Source organism: Numenius arquata, chromosome 12 (genome assembly GCF_964106895.1).
Source record: "Numenius arquata chromosome 12, bNumArq3.hap1.1, whole genome shotgun sequence".
Lineage (NCBI taxonomy): Eukaryota > Metazoa > Chordata > Aves > Charadriiformes > Scolopacidae > Numenius > Numenius arquata.
Genome location: NC_133587.1, coordinates 23,596,410 through 23,622,418, shown reverse-complemented (window position 1 = coordinate 23,622,418; position 26,009 = coordinate 23,596,410). Strand labels below are relative to the sequence as shown.

Sequence of the window (26,009 nt, the reverse complement as noted above, 5' to 3'; positions counted from 1 at the left end):
TTGAGTACTGACACATTTATTCCGAACACCACATTCAGGTCTTCAGGACAACAGGCAATCTTGCCACCTGCATCTAGTCTGTTCTGCCTCCAAGCAGGAGAGCATGAAGACAATACAGGAACACCCATATTAGAAAAGACCTTCAGTTTGCCTGTTCTAGACAGTGACTGACTCTAATGATAAGGAACACCAACAAGTGGTATCAAGTCAGAAGCCTAGTTCGTGACTGGTTATGAGCAGCATCCCTCACTGGTCAGTACAGGGGCTGATATTATTCAATGCCTTCATCAATAACTTGAGTGATGAAACAGAGTGCACCATACCACATTCATAGATGAAATGCAAAGGGGACAAGTAGTCAATATGCTGATGGGCCTGGCTGCTATTCAGAGGGAACTTGACAAGCCAAAGAAATGGGCTGACAAGACCTTCATGAAGATCAGCAAAACCAAATTTATTGTGCTTCAAACAGAATAACCCCATGCATCAATAAAGGCTGGGAAAAACTGACTGGAAGGTAGCTTTACAGAAAAAGCCCTTGAAGTCCTGACAAACGACTTGAACATGAGTCACCAGTGTGCCCTTGTGGCAAGGAAGGCTAACTGCATACTGGGCTCCATTAGCAAGAGTGTAGCCAACAGGTAATGGAAAAAAAATATTGTCCTCCACTCAGGACATCTGGACTATGTCCAGATTAATAACCAGCAGTACAAGAAAGACATTGGCAAATTGGGGGAATTGCAATGGAGGACCACCAAGATGGCTAGGGAACCGCAGAACATGATGTGTGGGAAGAGGCTGGATCTGGGTTTATTCAGTTTGGAGAAGAAAAGGGTTGGGGGCTATCTTCAGTCTTCAACTATTTAATGGAGGTAATAGGAAAAATAAAGTCAGCGTCCTCTCAGAGGTGTACAGCAAAAGGATGAGAGGTAACAGATATTAGTTGCACCAGGAAAAATTTCGATTTGTTGTAACAAAAAAAAAAAACGACATCAAAATGAGTTCAATAAAGCAGTGGTACAGGTTTCCTAGAAAGCTTATGGAATCTCCATCTTTGGAGACATTCAGAATTCAATTGGACATGGACCTGTGAAACTTGATCTGACTTTGATGTTGGTCCTGTTTTGAGAAGTAAGATAGACAAGATGAAGTCTCAGATTACTATGAACCTAAATTCTAATGTGATTTTATTATCGGGAATTGTAAAAGAGAAAGAAACATCTCATCTGGAAAATAAACTGTCCACCAACACTTAAAAAAAAATAATTCTTAATGCTTATTTAGTAAAATGTTCTTGTAAGTCTTGAGGTATGAGGACCTCCATCTTTTCCAGCTGAAAGCCCTAGCCTTTTAAGCTTTTTAACACAGGGAGGCAGAGTACTAAGTCTCCATTAGTAAAGCAACTATGTGTGTACCCCTGGACGATGATACTGAAGAAACAAGTAAATTGAATTTGCATATTCCTATAAGGAAAACTGGATGGATGGATGGATGGATGGATGGATGGATGGATGGATGGATGGATAATTTTTATTTCAAAAATCCATGTTTCTTTAATGAGGAATAATAAATGAATACATAAATATTGTGGCATAGTTTAATGGAACTTAATATTATTGCTCTTTTTAGATCATCTACTACTTACTGGTTTTATAGGCATTTTTTTAATCAGTAGAGACAATGATGACTTAAAAAGAAAGTAGTGACCTTTTTTTAATGTGGTAATGTTTCCAAATATAATTCCTATCTAAAAATAAAATTACTGATCTTAATGTCATTAGCAAACACAAGCCATAAACAAGTCAATGCTTCATAGGTAGTAGCATCTGTTACTAATGGAGCATAATGGGTATCATAGGTATGTGCAGAAAGCAGGAGACAAAATTAGCGACACGACACTGAAACACAAAACTTCTAATGGAATGATATGTCAAAGAAAATAGACATAGCTAGAAAGAAGAGGATCGAAATAAAAAAGAGAAACTGGGAATTACTAAAGAAGATAAATTCTCTTCTCTCCAGATGTTTCTTTGTGATTTTTTTTCATCTATACAGAATATTTGGCTCTCGGTTTGACGCTCAAACCTCAGATAGTCCCCCCGAACACATATCTTTGGAGTTACAGTCAGTCTCAGAAGTTCAAGAAATTTATAATTGCATTTTATACATTCTTCTATTGCTGGAGAAGAATTTCACTTCTTGTACAGATAGTATCACTACTAATTTCTGTCCTCCATAATTTAAAACTAATATGAAATACATTTAAAATGACCTTCATTTAAAATTATTTTTAAACGCCATTAAATTCCTCATCATGCTGATCAGCATGATTATCTTTTGTGGTCATCCAGAAAGAAATAAACATATTGACAGAGAACGTATTCCCATTGCAATAAAATCACACAGATAAATATTTATCGGAATAGCATTTAACTAGATGCCATTTGTCTCAGTTCCACATCATAAAACGACCACACAGCAGAAGTCAATTGCACATCTCTTATTCTCCTAAATGGAGAAGAAACAGCGTCTTTGAGTTAAACTAAATTGTAAAGAACTGAAATCAATAGAAACATATTCTTTGAAGTATATGTTTCAAATGTATATGTCAAAATATACACGAAGTATATACTTTGAAGTCTCCTTTTTTATGCCTAAGGAATGTCTTCCAGTCTAAAGGATGGAAGTCATTACCATCTTAGTCACAGTTATAAACAAAATGTATTTATTTTCTAATATTTAGGATAAGGATAAAATCACCTGCAATGAGCCACTGTCCTTCAAACAGCTCTAAGAGCATACTGGTTAGTAGCTAGAGTTCTGTCTTACAGACTCTACACTATCTAAAGAAGGCTTCTGGACTCCATAAATGGTTATTAAAAGTGTTTGGAAACGCCCAATCTTCAGTTTACAAAAGCCTTTTATAAACAACATAAGTAGAAACCTTAGTTTACTTTTTTTCCTTAGTACAGAACAACCCCTCTTTCTAGAAGGTCACTTAAGGGGCTCTAGAAGCTCTGTGACATAAGAGCACAAGAAATCTCTAATAAATATATGAAAACATTGAAGCCATGGTACTACAAACCTGTCTGTCTGATTCCACGTAATACTAACCATTCTGTTAGCCCCTCCCAGCTACTTTAATCATATGTTCAACATCCATAAAGTTCTTCCCCAATTAATATTTAAACAAATATAAATATATAAAAATATAATTCAGTATGAACATGACTTTCTGAAATTAATACATTTTACTCTAGAAATAATGTAGCCTTTGCAAACCAATTTGATCTTTTATCACTGAAATTCTCTGACCAATACTACAATAACATAAAAAAAAATTAACCTGATCCCAATCTGTGTTCCTTTCACGGTCTTCAAAATAACCTTTCAGATAGTCTCCTTTTGTATTGTTTGCCTTAACTGGAATATTTCTGGTTCCAATGTCTCTGATTGCCATACTATAACGTCTTCTTTTGTGACTGTGGAATTGTCCATTTACAGTGCAGGTCTTTTTGGCGGTAAGCACGTTTAGGAGTTCTTCTAGTTCTAGTAATTAATTAGAAAACAGATAAGTTAACCTCAGAAAATACACATTTAAAAAGACAAAATCAAAGATAATTGTTAAAATTTTGTTAGTTTTAACATTAATTCACCTCCTCATTTTAATACTTTTTTCTCTCCACCATTTGGTACTGTAGGTAATTTACACTTACACTCTCAAAGTTCAAGACACCTATATACTCAGCCTTTCCTTCTTTACACTACCACACTCAGGTGTTTTGCCTATGACTATTTCAGAGGAAAACAGATGTGACTGAAAGGCAAATCATCTTCCTTTTAATCATCAGTCTCTGACAAAGTTATCTAAAAATTACTGCTAAATAGCTTCACCATTCTTAAAATTTTCCCATGTAAATGGAATACCGTGCTAAGACACCATGGACAGGTATTCCGATAGTCCAGAAAGCTCAGGAAGACAGAACCTTTGTGGAGTGTCCTGAAAGCAATCGTCAAGATGGTACATTGTCCTTCGCGCTTCAGAAGTGGAACACAGGGCAGCGGATTTTCTCTCTCCTTTAGCCAAGTTGCTAATTTGAAGGCATGGCTGTTTACAGGTCTGAAGCAGGGAGGAGGGAGCAAAGACTCTAGTGCAAACCTGAGACAATGAGGGGTGTATCCTGTGACATAACTTGAGTGCAATGGGTGTGCCTGCTGGTGAAATGCTTGGTTATATGAGGGGGAATGCTCTACCCTATCTTACTTCACCTTCCTTAACCCCTGCATTTTCAAGATGAAGCCATAGTGACAGTTTCTGTAAACCAGAGTTTGTCCACTGGGAACAAAAACAGTCCACAAATTAATTTCAAAGGAATTTAGATCAATGAGATTAAGAATGTTTCCATTATCTTTTATTTTTTTTCCATTATCCTTTATTTCTAAATGTTGTTATTCAGAAAAAGCAAATGGTATAATCTTAATGTTAAATCTTACAAAAAGTCTCATGATAACATGTTTGTCTGCTTTCTTTGTCTTGAGCAGTTCTGAACGAAGCTGAAGCTAGGTTTGTTTTCTAAGTGTAGTCAACTCTAATTTTCTTTTTTGCCATGCTGTCAGTTCCTTGCTCTTTCCTGCAGTTACTATTAAGAATTTAAATAAATTTAAAGGGACAATTTTATTAGCCTAGGCTTAAAATATACTTACACTGTAACAAACTGGTTATATTTTTTTTTTCTCTGAAGGACACCCTAACTCCACCAACCATAAAATCTAGCTATTGTCTTCACTGGGGCCTGAATTTCACCATATATAGCTATTTAGTGGCACTGTGCCCAGATGGCTCCATCTATTCTTATGAGTCAATTATTTTAGAAGATCTGGCTTGGCAATTTTAAAGGAAGGGTTTTGCTGCAAAACCAGTTTATGAAAGTATAATCTAGGAGTCCAAGTTTAGGCCTGAGGATTTTGTTCTTTTTTTTTATTATTTACTTCTGTGATTCAATCACAGAATCATAGAGTGGTTTGGGTGGGAAGGGACCTTAAAGATCATTGAGTTTCAACCCCCCTGCCATGGGCAGGGACACCTCCCACTAGACCAGGTTGCTCAAAGCCCCATCCAGCCTGGCCTTGAACACTTCCAGGGATGGGGCATCCACAGCTTCTCTGGGCAACCTGTTCCAGTGCCTCACCACCCTCACAGGAAAGAATTTCCTCCTAAGATGTAATCTAAATCTCCCCTCTTCCAATTTAAAACTGTTACCCCTCATTCTATCACTACACTCCCTGATAAGGAGTCCCTCCCCATCTCTCCTGTGGCCCCCTTCAGGTACTGGAAGGCCGTTATATGGCCTCCCCAGAGCCTCCAGGCTGAACAACCCCAACTGAGCCTGTCTTCATAGGAGAGGTGGTCCAACTTCCTGATCATTTTCATGGCCCTCCTCTGGACCCGTTCCAACAGGTCCATGTTCTTCCTGTGTTGAGGACTCCAGAGCTGATTGCAGTACTCCAGGTGGGGTCTCACCAGAGCAGAGTAGAGGGGCTGAATCACCTCCCTCAGCCTGCTGGCCACACTTCTTTTGATGCAGCCCAGGATGGGGTTAGCTTTCTGGGCTGCCAGTGTGCACTGCCAGCTTATGTACCTCTGTGTAACCTAAGAGTGGTAAAAATGCTTTTACCTATGCCTAATTCAACTTTTTCAGCTGTTTCAACCCATACTTAATGTAACTTCTTGAAAGTGCTTTGAAAAGCTTGTAACATGTTGCTCTTAGCAAACAAGTAGATGTCTCATAATAACCTTCTAAATCCATAGTAGGCCCGAGTTGATGGTTTAGCTTCTTAAACTGCTAAGCATGCAGAATCTATTACAGAAATTACTAGCAGCTGCTGAGAGCTCAACACTTGTGTTTTCTTTCGTCATTTCTTTATTTTTTTTTCAATTTTTGGACCACTCGCAACTCTCCTATCCTTCTATTTATTTATGGTTAAGTAGCATTTCTGATCCATCTAGCAACAGAGCTCCTGAAGAAAATGGACTTTGCATATTCCAAACTCACTGACTGGGTACTAAAATCAGTAGGTGGGTAGGGAAGCACAAACCATAAAGATGTTTTCAGGTACAGCAGGCAGATAGCAGAGAGTGTTTGGTCACAACAGAGTGACAACAGTCTATTTCATCTCTTCTGGGGATACATCTACACTGAGGTGGGAGCGACTAAGGTGTCTAATCTGGCTACCATACATGAATTATCCCATCTACCCTAAATGAGTCTTGCAATGTATAAAGATCTGCATAAAGAAGCAATATAAATGAGGCCCCAGTGAACTCTGCCCTCACAATTACATTCCCAGTCTCAGAGCTCTCTTGGTAGTTCAGACTGTGTTGGGCAATTAAGTAATAAATTAATGTGACAATACACATTTAATAATCTCAGTAAAAAATTGTTTTATACCTCTCAGATAACTATCAAAATGACTGTATTTTAAATTTATTACAATTTATTAATTTAAATCTATTTTTAAATTTAGAAGTGACTACTTTCCAGCTCCAAAAGGAAATGGCATTTAAATCCAAAATTAAATGCAAGAAGTCCTTTAGGCATTTAAAGATAGTTTATATCGAATGTGCTTTCCAAAAGGCAACTAGAGATGAATAAATACCTTACCTGTCACCTGGAGCTCAGTAGTACTGTTTAGAGAATTGAAAATATATTTTATAAAGAATTCTGGGGAGGGCAAACTTGCTTTCCCCATACAGACTCCTTGGAGAGCCAGAGTAATGATTAAAGCAGCCAGGCGTGGAAGAGTGTTTTCATCGGCACCATCTCTGTCCATTATATCAGCATTTTTCTCCAGAGTACTCACATCAACACACTGAAATCAGGAGAAAACAGCATGAAGACAGCCCTGGTCACCTCCATTTAAATAATCAGAGTGACAGGAGGAGAAACTAGAGAGAACACTTTCACAGACAGCCAGAGTAGAAAAAATACTAAGATTAAAGCTGTAATTGACATCAGGACAGCATGTGCAGAACAGAGGACATTTTCAGGAGAACAGGCATAAAATAAAAAAGTCTGAAGTTTTACTCAGTGTCTGACAGGGAAGAAGTACAGTCCTTCATTCAGGCTATTTTTACTTAGTGTGATTGTCATGCTGTTTCTATTATCCCTGTGCCCTCCTCGATTGCATCTACATCTACTTCCCAAAAGTGGCAAAAAAGGGAGGAATTTTTGTTAAGGCAAAAGAAATTGACTCAAATAATACAGACTTTTAACTCCTCATCTCAAACTTCAGAAAGAATTCTTTTAATGTTTTCAGTTCCTATGAAATGGAATCAATAATTTGTTCTGGGGCAGTTGTCTGGAGACAATATGGAAAGATATAATTCTGCAGATAAAGGGTGACTTCCCTGCTGGGTGACCAAGCAGGAGCAGCTGATAGTCGTGTACACCCACGTGTGTGGATGTGTGCAGGTTGGAGTGAGGGAGCCAGGTACAGCTCTCTCAGTTACTTGGAAACTTAATCCCTGGTTTGTTCCATTTCTGCCTTTCTTGTTTATTATCACTGCAGATAGTAGGGATTTGAGAGGGGAAAAAAAAAAAGGCAAAAAATATTTAAGTTCATTTGTCTCTAACCCATATTAACTAAATTGAAAAGTCAACTAGATGATCCAGTACAGTAATAAATTATTTTACACATTCTCATCTCTCTATATATATGCCTTAAACACTGCAGAGAGGAGGCTGGCATTTCTTTTCCTGTCCAGCCATTACACACTTAAATTTCCACAACCCAAAATTTCATTCTCCTTTCCAATAATATATTAGGTGCTATGATCGTGAAAAGGATATTTTCTGTGAAACCAAAACATATAAGGAGCCATTAAAAAGGCTTTTGTTCTATTACTACCCTGCATCATTGTTCCTTTTCCACAAGTGTTGTGATTCTAAGCATTAGATAGTCTAGAATGTTTTGAGTACCTTTCTTAAAAGAAAACACAACCTTTTCCCTCATGTCAATGAGCAGTGAAGTCTCAGTTGCTGAACAGTCTTGACAACTGTTTATACTGCCAGCATAAACAAACAGACCACACAGTAAAGCACTTTATGGATTGTTCCTCTATCTTGACATGCCAAATGCCCACGGATGCCTCTTTACAGTTGCCCAGATACCACTGGAGCTCTTGGAAAACGGCACGTTCACCAAGACTCAGAACCAAAAGTACTGGTCAATGAATAATTTATGATGGGAAACGATTACACAAAGAACACAGAAAGAGGAACTGGAGGCCCTCAGCATTCTGCTGCACAGCCAGGACTCCTAGCCATCTTCTGTTTGCGGAGGAAACTATACTACAGTATGGTGTAAATTAAAGTATGTAATGAAATGAAAAAAAAAAAGGGCAAATTCAAACTTTGCAATAAACCAAATTTAACTGTATATTGTGAACAGATCAAAGGGGCTTCTCATAGCAGGTCAGCCTGTACTTTAGGAGTTATCTAATCTGGCAAAAACTTATTTTATTGTCCATTAGAAGGAAAAGCGTTTTTCTTTAGATTGTGAACTCTACAATGTTATTCTATTATTTATACACCCTACTTGAGATAAGGAACAATAAACAGTGGTGAGAAAACTTGCTGCCTGTTTCCTGACTTATAAAGGATGTTTTTAGCTGAATATACTCAATATGCCTTTTTGTTTTTTTTTAAACTTTAAATTTAAGCTTATCTGTATCACTCTTTCTACAAGCCACATTCATGCTGGTAGATTATTGGTGACAAATGTATGTGTCCCAACTGAAAGAAACCCTCATATCTTTCGACAGATTCCTTAGAGCACCATGCTTTGGATGGACATGGAAATGCAGGGCCCAGCAAGGATCTCATCACAGCAGAATGATTCATTATCTCTTCTACGCAGCCAGATCTGTTTTGGAGCTGTTCTGTTTTAAATACAATCACTGCTGTGTATCTATAGTAATAAATACAAGAGATAAGACTGTATTTTCTGTCCTTGAAGCCAAGTGCAAGATCTTGCATCCACACAGCTATGCTCTTAACCATCTCCCCTAAGTAGGGCAACTCCATCTAAATTACATAGTGGGAATGGTCCCTACTATGCGCTATCTCCCCAAGCACGTCTCAGTGGACTCTGTGGAAGTGCTAGGTAGCACATACCAAAAGCAAGTCAAGGAGAAGGCTACTGTTAAACACCATGTACAACAAAAGACCAGGGTTCAGCCTGTGCTCTCAAACTGTTATTTACCAGTTTTCTGGAGGACCACTATACTGACAAAATGTCTGAAATAGCTTAAAGGCATTATATCAGCAATAAATATGACGTTATTTTTACTTATGTTTTTTTTTTTACCTGGGTTTCAGAAGTTTTAAAATGTTGTTTTACTGCAGCCAAAATATCTTCAGTTTCATTCCGTGAAAAATAATAACAGTCTTCATCATGTCTTAAACTAAGCATACTCTGTAGGTAAAATTTATAATCCTTATTTTTCAAGCTGAATTCTGAAGAACACACATCTCTATTATGAAGAATGTAGTAGAGGAGAATAACAGAAATTCTCTCAAATACTTCTTCACTGAGACGATCTTCTAAATCTCCACCAGCTATTAGTAACAAAGCTTCTGGTTCAAGGCACTGTGAAAAAATAAAAATAAATAGAAATTCAACTCAAATAATACATTGCCAGTCATCTGCAAATACGGTTAGAGAGGAGAATATGAGAATTCAACTCTTATATTTAAGGGATTGAACCTAAGCCTACACAGATGCAGGCTGACGGAATGGCAGGAGGAAGTTGCAGGTAATTCATTGCAGTTCTGTGGCTGCAAGATCACACTGTGGTCTTTCCAGAGCCCCTTCTGTTTTTAAGAAATGTCAAGTATCCAAAGGATTTAAGATTTACTAGAAAATAGGAATAATTGATCAATCATTGTGGAGATTTGAAAGTTTTCCACTGGCTTCAACAGATTTTATTTCTGGTTATAAATATATTAGATAAGGGCTAGGGCTACTCATATTTTCACCTATGCATTCTATGTGTGTTTATATATTATAAGAAAAAGACTGTATCTGGACTACAGTCAATTCTGGTATGTAAACAGAAGTTTTATCATACTCAGTGCACTGTTAAGAGACTTGATTGACCCTGCAGTTATACAGCTATTTTTATTTTTTCTCAACCAATTCTATTAAGTGGAGCAATTTGGTTCAGTGCAGAGAGCCAGCACAAGGTCTCAACACCATTTAGTCCTCAAAACGCATTTCAAGATGGACTGAAATTCAGGCTTTCTATCTGAGCACAGACTTTTAATATATATGTGTGTGTGTGTATATATATATATAAACCTCTCCATTTTTCTTGGTACGAAGACACTTTCCAGAAACTTTTGCCAGCTCAAGCAAAAGTTATTCTTTAAAATTAGACCAGAAGACTGATAGAGCTCTATGTCAGGCTATGGGAAAATAAGATACTGAATTCCAGAATAAAGAATCTTTCTTGAAGAGATCCTGTAACTATTGTCATTCACTGTGTAGCTGGTTTTTTCCAACTGGCTTCTTTCCAAGCATGTTATAGGCGTGTCAGCTAATCTCAACTATTATGGTAGTGCAGCCAGACTGTACATTTTAGGGAAGAAACTACAATACATGAAGGTACTATAGGAGGATCAAAACTGCAGTCAAATAAATTCATGAATCCAGACAGGAGCTAGTTTATCAGACCAAATTGTTTGTGGCTACAAAAATGATGTGTTGGTTGGTGTAGCTCGCCTTGTATCCTAGTTCATTTTCCTACACAGAAGCTGAGTAGAATCAAACACACACTCTCGTGTTCAGAAACCAATGTTCCTTGGAGAAACAGAGAGCTGCTACTTTTTAACAGAAATAATTATAACAACAATTCTCACTATTACTTAATCTAAAAACCCCCCAAAACTGTGGAAGTTAATCACCAAATTAAATATTTATACTCATAAATAAATGAGAACAGTATGATCCACTGTGCCCTGCCTACATTGTCTACCAAGATCTATAATTCTAACTTTTTCTAATGCATGGCTCTGAGCATTAGTATTTGGGCTGAGAGTAATACAGATATTTTGTTTTCTGTCCCAAAAGACCTCAAATTAGTCAACCAGCCTTTTCAAACACTCAATAGTAATACAATAAACATACTGCATGTAGTGGAAGATTTTCAAAGATTTCCATAACATTTCAAAACCCAGTGAGGATAAATTGTAATCGGTAAGGCTGTTGTTTGCTCTTACAAGGAAGATGACTGAAAGGAAATTGCTAATCAGAAAGAAGCAGGTGCTTTTTAAAAGATGCAGCTACTCCTTAGTATATGGGTAGCCCATAGAGAGTGACCCTTGAGCATATCAAGAGGATATAAATTGGTTCATCTTTGTTTATTTTGCTGTCACTAATATTTTACAGACATAACCATCTGCATGGCCTTGGTTTAGAAATACTTACTTTCTATAAAAAAGAGGCTAAGTTTGAAGGTGGGCACTGAAGCCTGAGTTTGTTTTGTTTAAGAGACCAAAAGTTAGAAACAATTCTTTTACCACTGCAATAAATATATGATTTTTGTGTGCTTAGGAGATAAAGAAGTGTCAGATGCCATTCAATAGCTGCCAGCCCTTGCTCAAAGAGTCTTGGGGCCAATACGTAACAATAATCCAAAAAAAGAATCTAAAAAAGTGTTAAACTTCACTGCTTTTAAATACCCATTGGAGACATCATTAAAAATGAAAAAAAAAAAATCTGAAAACAAAGTCATGTGGTATGACTGGAATCCTGGATTTAGAAGGGAATGTTGAGTCTGAAATCAATTAGTTATTCCCAACAAGTATGGGAAAGAAAATGCCAAGCTAAGGTGGGGCATTCTGTTTCAAATTTTGATGATCTTGAAGGATAGTGCTTCTCGCGGGGTTCTCCTATCTTGGTTTACCAAATCTTGTTAAATCATCTTGGAAAATTTCAGCACGGTGCCATGATGCCATCTCTCTCTCATGGATTTCCTATAGACAACTGTGTTCATGAGGCACTGTCAGTGGATGTCTGCAGTGTTACCAACACAGCCATCACTGAGAAATACTGGATACGGTGAAAGTCCTCAAATTCTTCCCACAGGAAATTTCCAAGATGAAGCCTAAATAGAGTGCACTCAAATTCTTCCCACAGGAAATTTCCAAGATGAAGCCTAAATAGAGTGCAAGTCCTGAGCAAAGAAAGCCCCGGCTAAGTTTCATTTGGATTTTTTCCATCCAAGGACACGGTGGGCATGCTCTCCACAAATACATCCCAAATACAAGAAAAAATACAGCAATTCAGAGAAGCAAAACAAAAGGGGAGAACAAGAAGGCCTAGACTCCCGTTTTGTGAAGTTTAGGAGGACTCTATAACTGTTACTGCTTTATAGATTCTCAGCTTTGGATCTGGGTCCATATATGGTGCATATGCCTATATTTGCAAAGAGAAAAACTGCACAACCATCTCCTTCACAAAAATTACCCATTTAGGGAATAACAGCCACATACATTATTTATGTATGAAAATTCACATTAGGGTTCATATGAAAAACGTGAAACTTTGAAGAAAGGGCCAATTAAGTTAGTAGTTGTCTACTGCTCAGGAGAAAAAGATGTCCACTTTGTTGGCTTGGCAAGTTGCTAAGACTAGTACATCGTGAAAGCATTCACCTTTATGACCATCCTCATAATTCTGATATAAAGTGACACTCTGCCATATGTAGATCACTGCAAAATGCCAGAGCTAGAGTAACACTAATTAAAGACAAGACTGACCAAGCCCTTTGTAGTCCCTTTCAGCTAAGTTGCTCACTTACCACTCTCTCCGTCCTACCAGAACCTACGGTCGCATTACACTTGTTCCTTTCTTTGTCAAATCAGGAATCAGTTCTGGAAATATTCTCAACTCAACTAGACAACCAAACCTTCTGTGAAGCTGTACCCTGGACTATTTCCAGTTTCAATTTGGATTTGTAGATTCATTGTTCTGCCTTTGATTTTACTTGACTTGAACTCTTAACAAAGCCCTCCCCTAAATCTTGAATATTTCAGTGAAGTGGCACATAAATCTGAGAGAATCCTGTCTGGGTTTCATATTTATGAACTAAAACCCAGAACAAAAAAAAAAAAAGGGGCAGAACTAGTCCCCAGTTTTTACCTATGTCTCTCCGCAGTGGAAAACCTCTGTGTCCCAAATTCAAGCTCATGCTTTTATAGTTAGATCAGGGTAAAGTAGAAAAATCTTTGTTGGAAAATAAACACTTCACAATTTTTAAAGGAAAATTATTAGTGCAATGCAACTGAAGCATGGTGTTTTTAAGGAATGTCTGTCATGTTTGGAATATCTCTTCATGAGCTCAAACAATAAATATTAGTAATTCAGAATGAAGCAATCAAAGCAGGGACAATTTTTTGCTGCAACAACAAGCCCTTTACATGTTTAGGTTTTGTACTCAGGAGAGTATCACTCTAATAAATAATTTTAGAACTCACTGACGATCCTGTAAAGATATCCCTCATTAGTTGAAGCACTAACCAGATTACAATCCTCTTGCATGCCATAAATCCGCTGTGGGCACTCAGCTCTCTCCAGTAACATTTTGACCAGTTCTCGTGAGTGGTTCATGTGAAGCTCAGTGTTGTCAGCTGAAAGAACGCGTAAAACTTCCATCAGATAGCCTCGGCTGGGAGCATAGCTGCCATCCTGCCCATGCTCTTCCCCAGGCTGTCCTTCAGCAATGAGCACGCTGAATATGAAAGCAGAACATACCACCCCAAGAGCTGGATGCTTGGTCAGAAAACACATCTCCTCTTCCTGCAGTGCGTGATCTGCATTGAATGTTGGATTGTTGTTTGCACTTCACAGCTTAAACTTGAAACCTGAGGAATCTGAATGGTAAAGGGGAAAAAAACCCCAACCCTTTAATTAGTGTGAATGCAATATGTTTGAAAGGATTTATTAATTGGTCGGCTAAGCTGATTTGCAGTGACAAGCTGTTTTTGAACAACAGGGAGCCTGTAAGGGCTTTACAGCCCAGAACAGCAGGAAACTAAGACAACCATGGCCTTAAAACTTCTGCAGAATTACCATCTAGAGGTTGACTCAAAGTGCCTTTCCCTTCTCGTAAAAGTAAAGTGTATGGTTTTCATTTCAGTGTTATTGCATTCACTAATAATCCTCTTCAGTAAGAACAGGAAAATACTACAGCTTTCACTTTCATTCCATTATGAAACAGGTTTTTAGTAGCAAAAATAGCTGTAAATAAAGATTACTAGTCTAATTCTAATACGAATGGGCAGTAATTATGTTACACAGCAATGATATAGAGCAGGTTTTATTTTCAAAACATTTTACCAACATTACCGAACTCCAGCTATACAACACAAAACAAGAATGAGTAGGATGTACTTAAAAATTACTGATATTTTATGATCAAAAGAGTTACAAAACTGAGGTCATAATTTTATTCATAGAACTTAGTGAATACACAAGACAAACACACCAAAAGCAACGAGTTTAACTTGTTAATTCTAGATGCAAAAGATATTTTGTACTGTAAATGTGTCTTGTCACTGTCCTTCCTATTACACCATCGCCTCTGCTTTAACAATAATCTTTCTCAATACAAAAGTGCAAGAAATATAAGAGAGTTTCACTTCTGCTTTCCACAAAGAGATTTTCATTTTATTGATGGGCAGATGCTGGCAGTGACATACATTTTCAGATGATAATGCACATGTGTTAGACAGCCACACATAAGTTCAGCTCCTTTTAACTGCAATGTGATACATGTGTGTCTTATTTTAAAGGAACCTCTGCTAACAAAGTATTTGAAATGACAAAAGAACTGCTGAATTCAAATTGGCATTCACTCAGATAAAGGTTAGTATGTTTTTAGATGTTAGGAAACCTTTCAGTGTTTCAATATATTTTACTGTTAGCAGTTAGAAATATGTATCATTGTTACAAGGATGCACTTATTTCTAAACATTTTTTTCTTACCTTCTGAAGGGAAAAAGACTGCTTGTGTATCTAGCTTTGTGGCCTGCTGAATCCTCAGAACTATTTAGCTGCTGGAAGTCCAATGTTTTTAAAATTCCTTGATGGTGCTCTGGAAGCTGGAGAGGATTAGTTTATTGCTGCCTTGAAAAGTTTTCAGTTGCTATGGAGAGAGCTGCTCTTAAGGTAACAATGGAGGTGGATAGGAATTAGTACATGTTCTTCTTGGCAAGTTCCAAGCATCACGTTATTGAATGTATTTCACATATTTTAGTACTTATTACTTTATGTAAACAGTCTCTACTTTATTTTAGCAGTGCAGGATGTATAAAATCTATTGAAGAATGTATTTCATTATGAAGAATAATACATGCAAGCAAACTAACTGTTCTTTACATTACTACATTATCTGATAGAAACCTGAATTTCTTTTTTTCATCAAAACATTCCTTCTTGTTGCAAATATAAGAACAGAATAGAAATAGAAATCTTTTCAAGTACCTCAACTGAAAAATGGTATTTTTCTTTGGGAAACACTGTCCATAGAGAACAGCCTCCTTCCTCCCCTCTTGTTCTGTGCCACATTTGCACCAATTAAAGGAGCTGGGATAGCTCCGACTGCGGTGAAAAAAACACCCTCTTCCACCCACTCAGATTTTCCAGAGGGGTGGTGTTATAAAGTCGACATTTACGTCACCACGCCAGTACAATATTGTTGCACTGGAAGTTACTGAAGACTGTCACAACTGACAGATTTCTGCAGCAACAGGTGCACCAGTCATACCACTCTCCCACCTTCCAAAGCTTCAGTGTGGTAATGAAGAATTAGCATCTCAATTGGCTCAACAAATCCTGTAAAGCAGTAAGTCTGTAGTAATAGAAATTTCATTATTCTCTTTAAAGCTAGATTGATAAAAAATCCCGGGTTCTAAAATGCCAGTAATGTTTCCCACAAGGTGGTGAGCTCAAAGGGAACAGCTTTGTTTTAGTAAGGCCAACTGATACAGACAATAAAAAAAAATAATCTGACAACACCAGCTTGAGAGAAGTACAAAATGTAATCAAATGTTCTCAAAAATACGAAATACAAGTACATGGAAGTATGTATAAACTCTTGTATGATCAAAGCCGAGTCCTACTATTTGATTCTCAAGCACAAAACATACCCACAGATTTGTATGAACCTACCCTTTATTTTACTTCATAAATTACAAAGGATATTTATCAAACTAACATTGCCAAATATGCAACTTTATGCAAACAAGAATTACAGAAATTTTGATCTCAAAAATTTATTTTTATATGAATGACTGAAAAGCAGAAACACATGATAATACACATCTCCTCTTGCTTTTATATAATTTGCTCTGTGAAACAAAGCTAACTACATCCAGATTTGTTCCACTAATAAAAATAATTCCTCAGATAATGAGGGAATAGCTTCCAGCATTTAATTCCGGGGATTGCCCAATCTCCAAACAAACATAGAATAGGTCTATCTGTATATAATTTGGTGTTTTTTATATAATTAAAAATTGAAACTAAGAATTCATTCTATCCAATTAAAGAGTGCAAACAGAGGGTGAATTGTTTCAATTCATTGGGAGAAGCTAATATTTAAAAACACATTTGATGATTTATAACTGTTAAAAGCTGCTGAAAGAAATTTACATAATAATACTGGCTATATCTCACATTAACATTTATATTACAGAGTGATGGTAAAAAAAGGAAACGTTCAGTGTATTAAAAAGCAATAGATAATGATTGGTACAGGGCACTATGGCTGATTTAAAAGGAAAATTCACTTCCTTTTTTAAAAATGGGAAGAAAGTGTTGCAAACCTCCTCTGGCTTGTGAGTTTCTCAGTGGTGCCAAAATCACTGACGGTGACTCAAGCCCCAACCTCTGCTTTTACCCTTGACACCAGAGCACACTACCTGTGTTCTCAGTCATGCTACTGTCACCAAAGAACTTTTCTGTCTACACAGCACTTGGATTACTACTTTTGAAGTAATTGCTAGCATCAGTTGCTCAGTTCTCTAGGAGCATTATTCCCCTCCCACCTGCCCATGCTCTTGCTGTGCCAACTGATAAGATGGGACAGTGATAATAACTGAGCTGTCTAGTTAGACACCTGTTAGAAGTTTGCTGAGATACAAAGACAGAAAGAAATCACTGGTACAGTTTAATGTCTTGAAACCTCCTGAAGCACTTATTACTATTGTTCTCTCATGTGTTAAAAGTCTCTGCCTTTTTGGCTCAAATCTGATAGCATGTCTTTTGGTGATTTTAATAAAGGGGATAAAAAAGGCCCTGTACAATGCTTGTAAGCCAGTGACTCTCTGCTTACTGTAGAATGATAATATGCACAGAAGAAAGAGCCCTCGGAGGAACTGGAAAACTGGGGATAACTCAAATTGAAGTAGCTTACCATTCTAACATGGCGAAAGATTGTATATAGCAAAACGAGAGGCATGATGAACTCCCTGATTAAGTAAGCAATGAAACTTTTTTCTATTCTACACTTAGCTAAGGACCTTGTCATGATCAAGCAAGGATCTGAGCTCAAGAATTTGCAGAGATAATAAATCATTTTTAATCAGTTTGAACAGTTACTATGGAGGGATACTTGCAAGAGAGTGACTGCTGACAGGCATAGGTATGCATCCCAGGAAAATAAGTGACAGAAGAAAGAAGATAAAAAGCAGATTGATAAAAATGGGAACTTCTCAAAACTCTTACTTTCATTTCATGATTGGATTCATGATCTCAGAAAATTGCATATCAAGTTTTCGCCACACACAAATGCAATCTTTTATGACTTACTAAGCTCACAGAGTAATATCCTAACTTCCATTCTTAGTGAATAGGAGTGAAGGCAACTTCCAAGTGGCATAACCAGACATGGAACATGATAAGCACAAGCAGCAAGCCCTCTTTGGTTACAGGATTTTTATTTATTTATTTGGTTTTAATTTGAAAAGAACCAGTAAGACTTACTGCAGCTTATCTTGTTGTTTCTGCCACCTACACACCTGCTGTGAGAACAAATGCAAGTTGCCCATTCACAAATGCCATGAATCACTGCACTCTGCAATTTACTGGTTTTCAAAGGATCAGTGAATAAATTATGTAGGAATAGGAAAACTCTTTAGAGAGCTCACTCTGAGATGACAAGGACATTCCTATGAGCTCTACCAACCTGACAAAAGGCTTAGTTTTATTTGTACAGCAGAATAGGAGAGGGTATGGGCATCATTTTAGCAAGACCCCTGCTGAACTTCACAGCTCACTGAGAATTGCAGCTATATAACTCTTATTCCTTAAATACTGTATAGCTTGTTTTGATAGACTAAGCAAATGCGCTTTTTGCCCTTTTACTAATCGCAGCAATTATGGCAAATGGAAGAGAATCCTGTGGTACTGCAGATTTCCTCCATGTTATTAATGTGATGTGTGCACATTGCTATAATTACAGCCATAGGCAGCATATTGACATATGAAAGGACTACATTTTGCATGTAATTTTTGTAGAATTTCAATATATAAAGCGTCTTTGCCAATGAATTAATGCCAGAGTGCTGTAATAAATAATGTCAGTGCTTTAAAGTTACCACAGTCTGTTGAGCTTCACCGGCGTCACGTCAGCTCTAACAATATCCCATATATTAAGATTGCCAATGAATTAAAAGAAATGAATGCTATTATCTGAGTTACATATATTAACATAGAGTTATATATATATTAATATACGTCTCTGGAACAAGCCTTGTATTAGTTCAGGATTGTGAAATTCACCTGTTAAAAGAAAGCTTCCTAAGAAGACACGGAAATCTAGTTACATTAAAATAAACCAGAAAGAACTCCTGGGTTACTTCCACTCTAGGCCAGCACAGCCTTATGTTTTGAGAAATGTACCTTCAGAAGTGTTTTCTCACATATTGCAGAATTAATTTGTGACATTTATTGTCCTAAGATATTCCTGCCATGAAAGCTTATATGGGTTAACAAGAAAGTATTTGTTAATATGGAAAGTGTGATCTAAAACCTCATTAATTGCTCCCATCTTACTACAGACTTCTCCCTCACATAACCTCTCCGTTGCTGGATATCTGGCTGTGTTTCCAAAAAAAAAAAAATATTAGCATGTAGGAGTAACCATCAAGACTACTCAACAGAAACATTAATTATAATCAAGAACTTAGTCACGGTAGGAGACGCGAGTATCTTGGGCGAGAAAAAGAGGGGGCTTCAGAAGGGTGTATACGATGTTGCTAATTTTTAAGTTAAAAAACATATGGGGAAAAATGCTCTTGTCTTCATCTTTAGGAGCCTAGCTAACATCCTAGGCAGCCTAACTTAAGGTATCTAAACAGTAAAGTATAGCCATGAGGCCATCAAGTCAGCTTCAGCTATCTCACCTCCTTTTACACTAAACAGATGCAGAAATCAGTAACTAGTTTTTCACTGCCTGTTATTTGGTTATGTCATGTCCTACAGCGTTATCAGACTCTATTATGCATATTGTTTGGGTTTGTTCCTTTAGATTTCCAAAGACACTAGGCTCAAAAAATGTCTCATCCAGTCCAAAGCATTTACGGTCCAATTACATATGTTAAACTATAAATTTAATGTCCCAAATTAAATATTATGAAGTATTACAGCATATAACACTAAGTAAGGTTTTAATGGAAAAAAAAATTAATGGAAAAAAAAATTTTGACAGTTATGCTGTTTAACATGTAGGACACTGACCTACATATTCTATGTTGCTTCTTCAGCCATTGACTTGTGACCCAACATATTGGAATGTTCCTTTCCTGTTGGATAGCCATCATCTTATGCTTGGAAATCACTCAAAAGTCCCTTTATATAATTTGTGGTATTCCACAAAATATTTATAAATCATTTTTACTATTACAGAAATGAAGATAACAAGTGTTTACTCACATTACTTTCTGTTTTTCAAACTATGACTCAGTGCTCAGTTGGTCTAAAGAAATTCTCCTCACAATAGGGAAGATTCATTGCAAGCAAACACCATGGTAATTGTTGCCTGAGAGAAGACTGATGTTGCTCAAGGCCTTCTGGTCTACCTAAAAACAAAGGAAAAATATAATTTTCTGGGTCATGAATACAAGCCAGGGCGAGGGAAGGGGAAGACAGCTTCTTTCCCTCTCTTTGTCTTAAATTCAGGAAGATTGTACGTGGCACCAACACTGACAATAGCTTACAGAAGCTTCTAGTAACAGATGGTGAAGCAATAAAGGTGAATAGAAAAAAGGAAAATCCTAGAACAGAAGGACAATGAAAGAAGCAGTATTGATAGAAAACAAATTTAACCAAATACGAACCTGATCATATTACAGTGAACTTAATTTCCACCTTTATTAAAACTACTAACCAACTACTATCTCCCCAGGAAACCCAGTATTATATCCACTGTTCAAGGTTTGGTAACAAGAGCTGTGAGAGGGGAGTTTGTTATCATAAAAAATGCTCATACTTTATGAAAGGAAGTTTTTTACTTTTAAAAGTTGTTTATCTACAATAACCACAGATAACCTAAATGCCAGTATTCACAATGAATGCAAATACGTAACACTTGAATTATAAAATAAATGCTTGCTTTTTCCTAGCCTATGAGAATACATACAGAAAATAAAAAAATCAACTACTATTTAAACTTTGCAAATATAGTTTTAGTTAATACACCATACATTCTTGTAGCATTGTTCTACCCAAATTAGGAACAGTTCTTATTTTCTCATCAAGAAGACACACTGCTCATTCTGCTCAGTGTTGGCCACAGAATTTTTTGTATCACTAGTTCCTGGAACAGAACTGCTGTATTTTAATAATACTTCAGTGAATTCAGCATCTGTTTGCCATTGGTTATGTGGTTTGTGTTGTTTAGTTGTAGAAGAAAGAAAGTTTGCACCAGAATAACTCACTGTACTGAGGTGAGAAATTGGCTCTTCCTTGGTTCACTCTCCTGTAAATGAAGATTCAAAGCATTTTATAAAGTGTATAGGAGATTTTCTCATGATGGGCAACAGCATCGCTCATCTATATAAGTAGCTTATTATTCATGTTCTCTGTACACCAGGAGCATGAAACAAATCCAAAGAACATGAAAGAACAACAAAATAGGTCTAATTCAATATGATTATTCTGTTTCTTATGTCAACACAGCAGGTTTTTCTCCGCTTACTGAATTCACTCGATGGGTACATGCGATTATAACCATAAACATTGTTCCCAATAAAATATCTTTACAGTAATATTAGAATTTTCACATCTTTTCTCAAAATATCTGGCTACATATAGCAACCTCATGCCAGGTCAATCAATCCCTTTTCAAAACAACCTACAGCCTTCTAGATTTTTACCCGCTCTCAATTTTTCCATCTGCTTGTCTGAATTTCCTACTTGGTACCGCAACAAATAGTTATACACAATCGTTATAGTGAAATTCTGACAGATCTATCTACTGTATCTGCTTTATGCAGAAGATCAGTGTCATGGTTTCAGTTGGGATAGAGTTAACTTTCTTACTAGCAGCTGGCATAGTGCTACATTTTGGATTTGGGATGGGAATAGTGTGAGAGCACACTGGGGTTTTTGATTGTTGCTAAGCTCTCAAGGCCTTTTCTGCTCTTCACAACTCCCTGCCAGTGTTTGTCTTCCCAATTAACCATTACGCGGGATGGAGGCCTGCCTTCCCGGAGATGGCTGAACACCTGCCTGCAGTGAATGACCTTCTGGTTTTTCTTTGCTTGCGTGCATGGCTTTTGCTCTACCAATTTAACTGTCTTTATCTCAACCCATGAGCTTTCTCACTTTTACTCTTCCAACTCTCCCCTGCATCCAGGGGGGACAGTGAGAAAGTGGCTGCGTGGTCCTAGCTGCTGGCTGGGGTTAAACCATAACAATCAGTCATTTAAAAACAAACAAACAAAAAATGTACCTTCCTAGTAGTTTAATAATTAGTTCCTCTTTACCCGCTTTTGAATGGAAACAATGGCTTATTTTTATCTATAAACATTTATTTTTCATAGAAGTAGAAATACAGAATTACTCCTCTCTAGGTGTATAGATGCATTGAATAAATTACAATATTGAAAATATTTAAATACTGAATGTTGAAAATATTGAACATACTGAAAATAAAACCAATATAGATGTAGACTATAAGAAAAGTGTTTTGTTTGATGCAATGATACTGCATCAAAACACTTGGCAGTAGAAACACTTTCTCAGATTTTTTTGATCATCTTTTATTGTACTCAGACTGTTTCTAGGTAGGTAAATATTTGTATTTGCTCTGGCAAAATCAGCTGGAAGTTACTAAAAATATATACATAATCAGCCAAGTCAGAAATTCACGTTTGCTCCAATCCAAAACAAAAGCATTGAGTAGATAGGCTAATTATAAAGACGGTTTTACTCCTAATTGCTACTAGACTGCTCTTTCTTAAGAACTAAAAATCTGTTAATCTTGTGTCCTTCAGCTTTTGATGTTAACAGCACTGGCATAACTAGGGTTCCATCCCATTCCCAAGTGTCTTTTATGGTTTCTACTTGTTTTATCTAAGTTATATTCAATGCTCATTCTCCATACTTACATAGATGGTTTCAGTTAATATCAATGCGAACACCATGGAGGACTGTGAGTTGGAAAGCAGACTTCAAGCATGGACCTTGGACTCCTCCTTTGTTATCATCTCAAAACCTCAGCTTATTGCCTGAACACTTTCGGATATCTCCAGAAAATGAATGAAGCTACAGTACAGGTTTTTTTACATACAGGCTATTCTTATATCACAAACAATAACGGACGGCTCCCTTCACCTACTAGTGAAGACACATGTAGGGATCCTAGCCACGATGACAATAAGTAGGACTAAACAAAATAAATAGTGATAATACATTTTGGAACTAATACAAAGTGCTAGGTTTCAGGGCTGAAGCTTGTCTCTCTCAGGTACCAGAAGAGAACTTCCTCCAAAGCAGCTGGTAGTGGGATAGGTATCACACCAGTGGGCCCTGAATTTCATCAAGCATCAAAAGCCTTCTAATAGTCAGCTGCAAATGATCAAGCCCAAGTCTTTGTAACAACATCACTCATTGTGATGTTGGTTGGTATTTTAAGCTTTAATTACTGATTTTGAACTGTTACCACCCAGACAATCTACGACTAATCAGTACCTGTAGCCTCCCACACACTGTTCCAAGAACCGCCTGCTTGAATTTTCTATTTAGTTCTAATTATAACCTCCTATACAGGAAACAGTAACAGTCTGTGTTAAAGTTGCCTTTTCATCAAGACAGCAATTGAAGATTTAAAGTAAACAACTCTTCCAATTTTTGAACATTTGTGCCCACAAAATACTGGTTTATCTTCAAGATGCTCCATACTGTACGACTTCCACTCTTCACTTACTGAAAACTGCTCTTTGAAAACATGATTTACTGAAAATAATATGTCTTTTAGGAAACTCAAGATAAACTAGAAGTTTCCTTCAGAGAGTTCCAATAAGAAATTAATTCCTTCTTTGCACATATATAACTTTTATTCTGTTAGATAGAAGGATTTCAAAATAAGTTTCCAGTTCAGTTTTTAAGGACAGAAAGGATCATTTAGGATCATTACACAGTTTTGCATTAAAGCAGGACAAAAAGCTATACCCAGGAATTTATGAAATAAGCCCAATGTGTGTTTGCATTCTAAGATACGTTTATGTACAAAATTCAGGTCCTATCAAAAGCTTCATTGAGATCTAACTCATCACTCAGCAAAGTTGTTTCAGAGCTTCATTAATCCTCAGCTTTGACATTATGTGTCTTATTCCTAGTGTGGATTTCTTTAGCTTCAGGTATTACGTTTTTTCACTTTAACTTCAGCATGACTAAACATCCAATACAGTAGAAGAACTGTTACCAACATAAGCATATGCTGACCGTTATCATGTCAACTTGTAACCGTAAGCTGACCATTATATGTCAACATTTTTTTAGATTAAGGAAGGAGATTAATTTTAAATCTCATCATAAGACATATTTCTAAGGTGCTAAGTGACTTTCATAGCCTTTTCTGAATATTATCACAATTTCTCCATACATCTTATTGGAACTTCGAGTTTTTATACATTATTCCAGTGATGGTTTACACTGAGATTATTTATAAAGAAAATAGAATTTCCTACTTAGTACATCTCAGCCTTTTTATGTAAAATTGTGTTCACCATCTCACCCACAGTACTACTCTGGGCACTAACTTTCAGCCAAATATCCACTATGTTATCAGATCCGTGTTCCAGGCCACCGTCCCTCATCTTGTCAGTGTGACCCCAACATTTTTTTTTTGAGTTTGGGAGCCTCCCTTAGATTGCTAAAATTCTCACTGGTCAAGTCATACCTCTCATGTTTCCACCATTTTTTCTGGCAGAATTTCTACCTTCTCAATAAATTTTGGACTTAGTAGTTTCTTATTTTTTTTTTGTGCTGAGAGAAATGTTGAATGGTATTTGATCCAAAAACCCCTCCTGAAAGCCTATTCTCCTAATTTAAGGTGACAAGTCATTTTCAAGTCCTTATATCTTTACTAACTTGCCATTCATGATTCATTTAATCGAATCAACATGGTTTTATGGGATCCCACAAAGTAATTTTTTTTTTTTAAATTGCAGAGTCATTCAGGAATCAGGTGAAAGCTTCATGGAACCCTAGGCTTCTGCACTGCTACCTCTCCTGGACAAGTTTATAGTCTCATGAAAAACCTGTCACAGTTGGTTTGTTCAGATCTGTTTCCCATATAATCATAATGATTAGTATTAACTATGCTACTGTCTTTTAACTCTTCACTGACTGCATTCTACAGTGCCTCTCCCTGCTGCTGGCTAGGATTAATGTCTGGTGAAATGCCATGCTAACTCTCTGCCGAGCAAGTGCTTGTACTTTGATTTAGCAGCTGAGCAAGCTCTCATGTGCGCTGGGGATTTATCCTGAAGTGCTCAGCCTGAGTAGCCTGTGAGCACCAGAGGCAGAAACTTTCCTGGAACTGAGGGTCTGCTACAAGCAAATTATCTGCTTAGTATGATGCTAATCAAGCCTACTGCAGCTCTGCTCTTGCTGTGGTTCTTGCTCTTGCTCTGCCTTCTACATACTTGGAAATGGACTTTGAGATATGCAAGAAGAACGTTTATCCTAATCCCCCTTTTCCCCACTGCCCTTTTTAAAAACACACACCTACACATACAGAGAGGAATTTGGAAAATCATAAATGTAAAGTGTAATCTTAGTTTTCACAATTTACTTAGCTGAACTTAAAGTGAGTATTTATTAACAATTAGACACGCTTGCTTACAATTAACAACATACAATTTGCAGCCCAGTGTAAGGCACAAAGTAGCCAAGTAGAACCAGTCAATGGCTGGCATTCATAAATTTGAAAAAGAAAGCCTAAGTGGATTAGTATGCAGAGCATTAGTGCACTGAGGTATTTTTTTTAATTAACTCTCTACAAGGAATTGTATGGGTTTTTTAACTAAAATTTTATTTCAAAATTCTTTTTTGCAGAAATCGTGAGAAGAACTAAAGAGGAGGCTGAGACAAATTTATATAAGAGGAAGAAAACAAGGATTCTTCATAAACCGGTGGCAAAGTGAAAAAAAGGGAAGTGTGAGTCTGTCTGGAGAATAGTACATTGAACGTATTGGATTTCCTCCCCATTTTCTGATGGATGACTCTCATTGCATTGTTTCTATGCCTCCTTTTGAGTGACACGGAACTCTTCTAGAAGCAAATCTTGTCAATTAAAGGATATATACAACACAGGCATATTGACTGTCTGCACACTATGCTCACTGGGCATGTATTAACTCCAGTTTTCTCTCACTGCATAAAAAAATCTGAGAGACACCTGCCAAAGACTACCTTTCCTGTCATTTTCAAAG

General features: G+C 36.9%; 1 protein-coding gene across 2 annotated transcripts in view; it reads right to left on the bottom strand.

Annotated features, from left to right (window-relative positions):
- SLC39A12 (solute carrier family 39 member 12) overlaps nt 1-13,854 on the bottom strand; it is a 33,302-nt gene extending 19,448 nt beyond the window's left edge. For both annotated transcript variants that reach the window (XM_074157317.1, XM_074157318.1), the window contains exons 1-4: nt 13,585-13,854; nt 9,370-9,651; nt 6,663-6,870; nt 3,347-3,549 (exon numbers count right to left, since the gene is read on the bottom strand). In XM_074157317.1, the coding sequence (XP_074013418.1) occupies nt 3,347-3,549; nt 6,663-6,870; nt 9,370-9,651; nt 13,585-13,854 (963 nt within the window). The remainder of the gene's footprint in view (nt 1-3,346; nt 3,550-6,662; nt 6,871-9,369; nt 9,652-13,584) is intronic.
- Between the last annotated feature and the right edge of the window lie 12,155 nt (nt 13,855-26,009).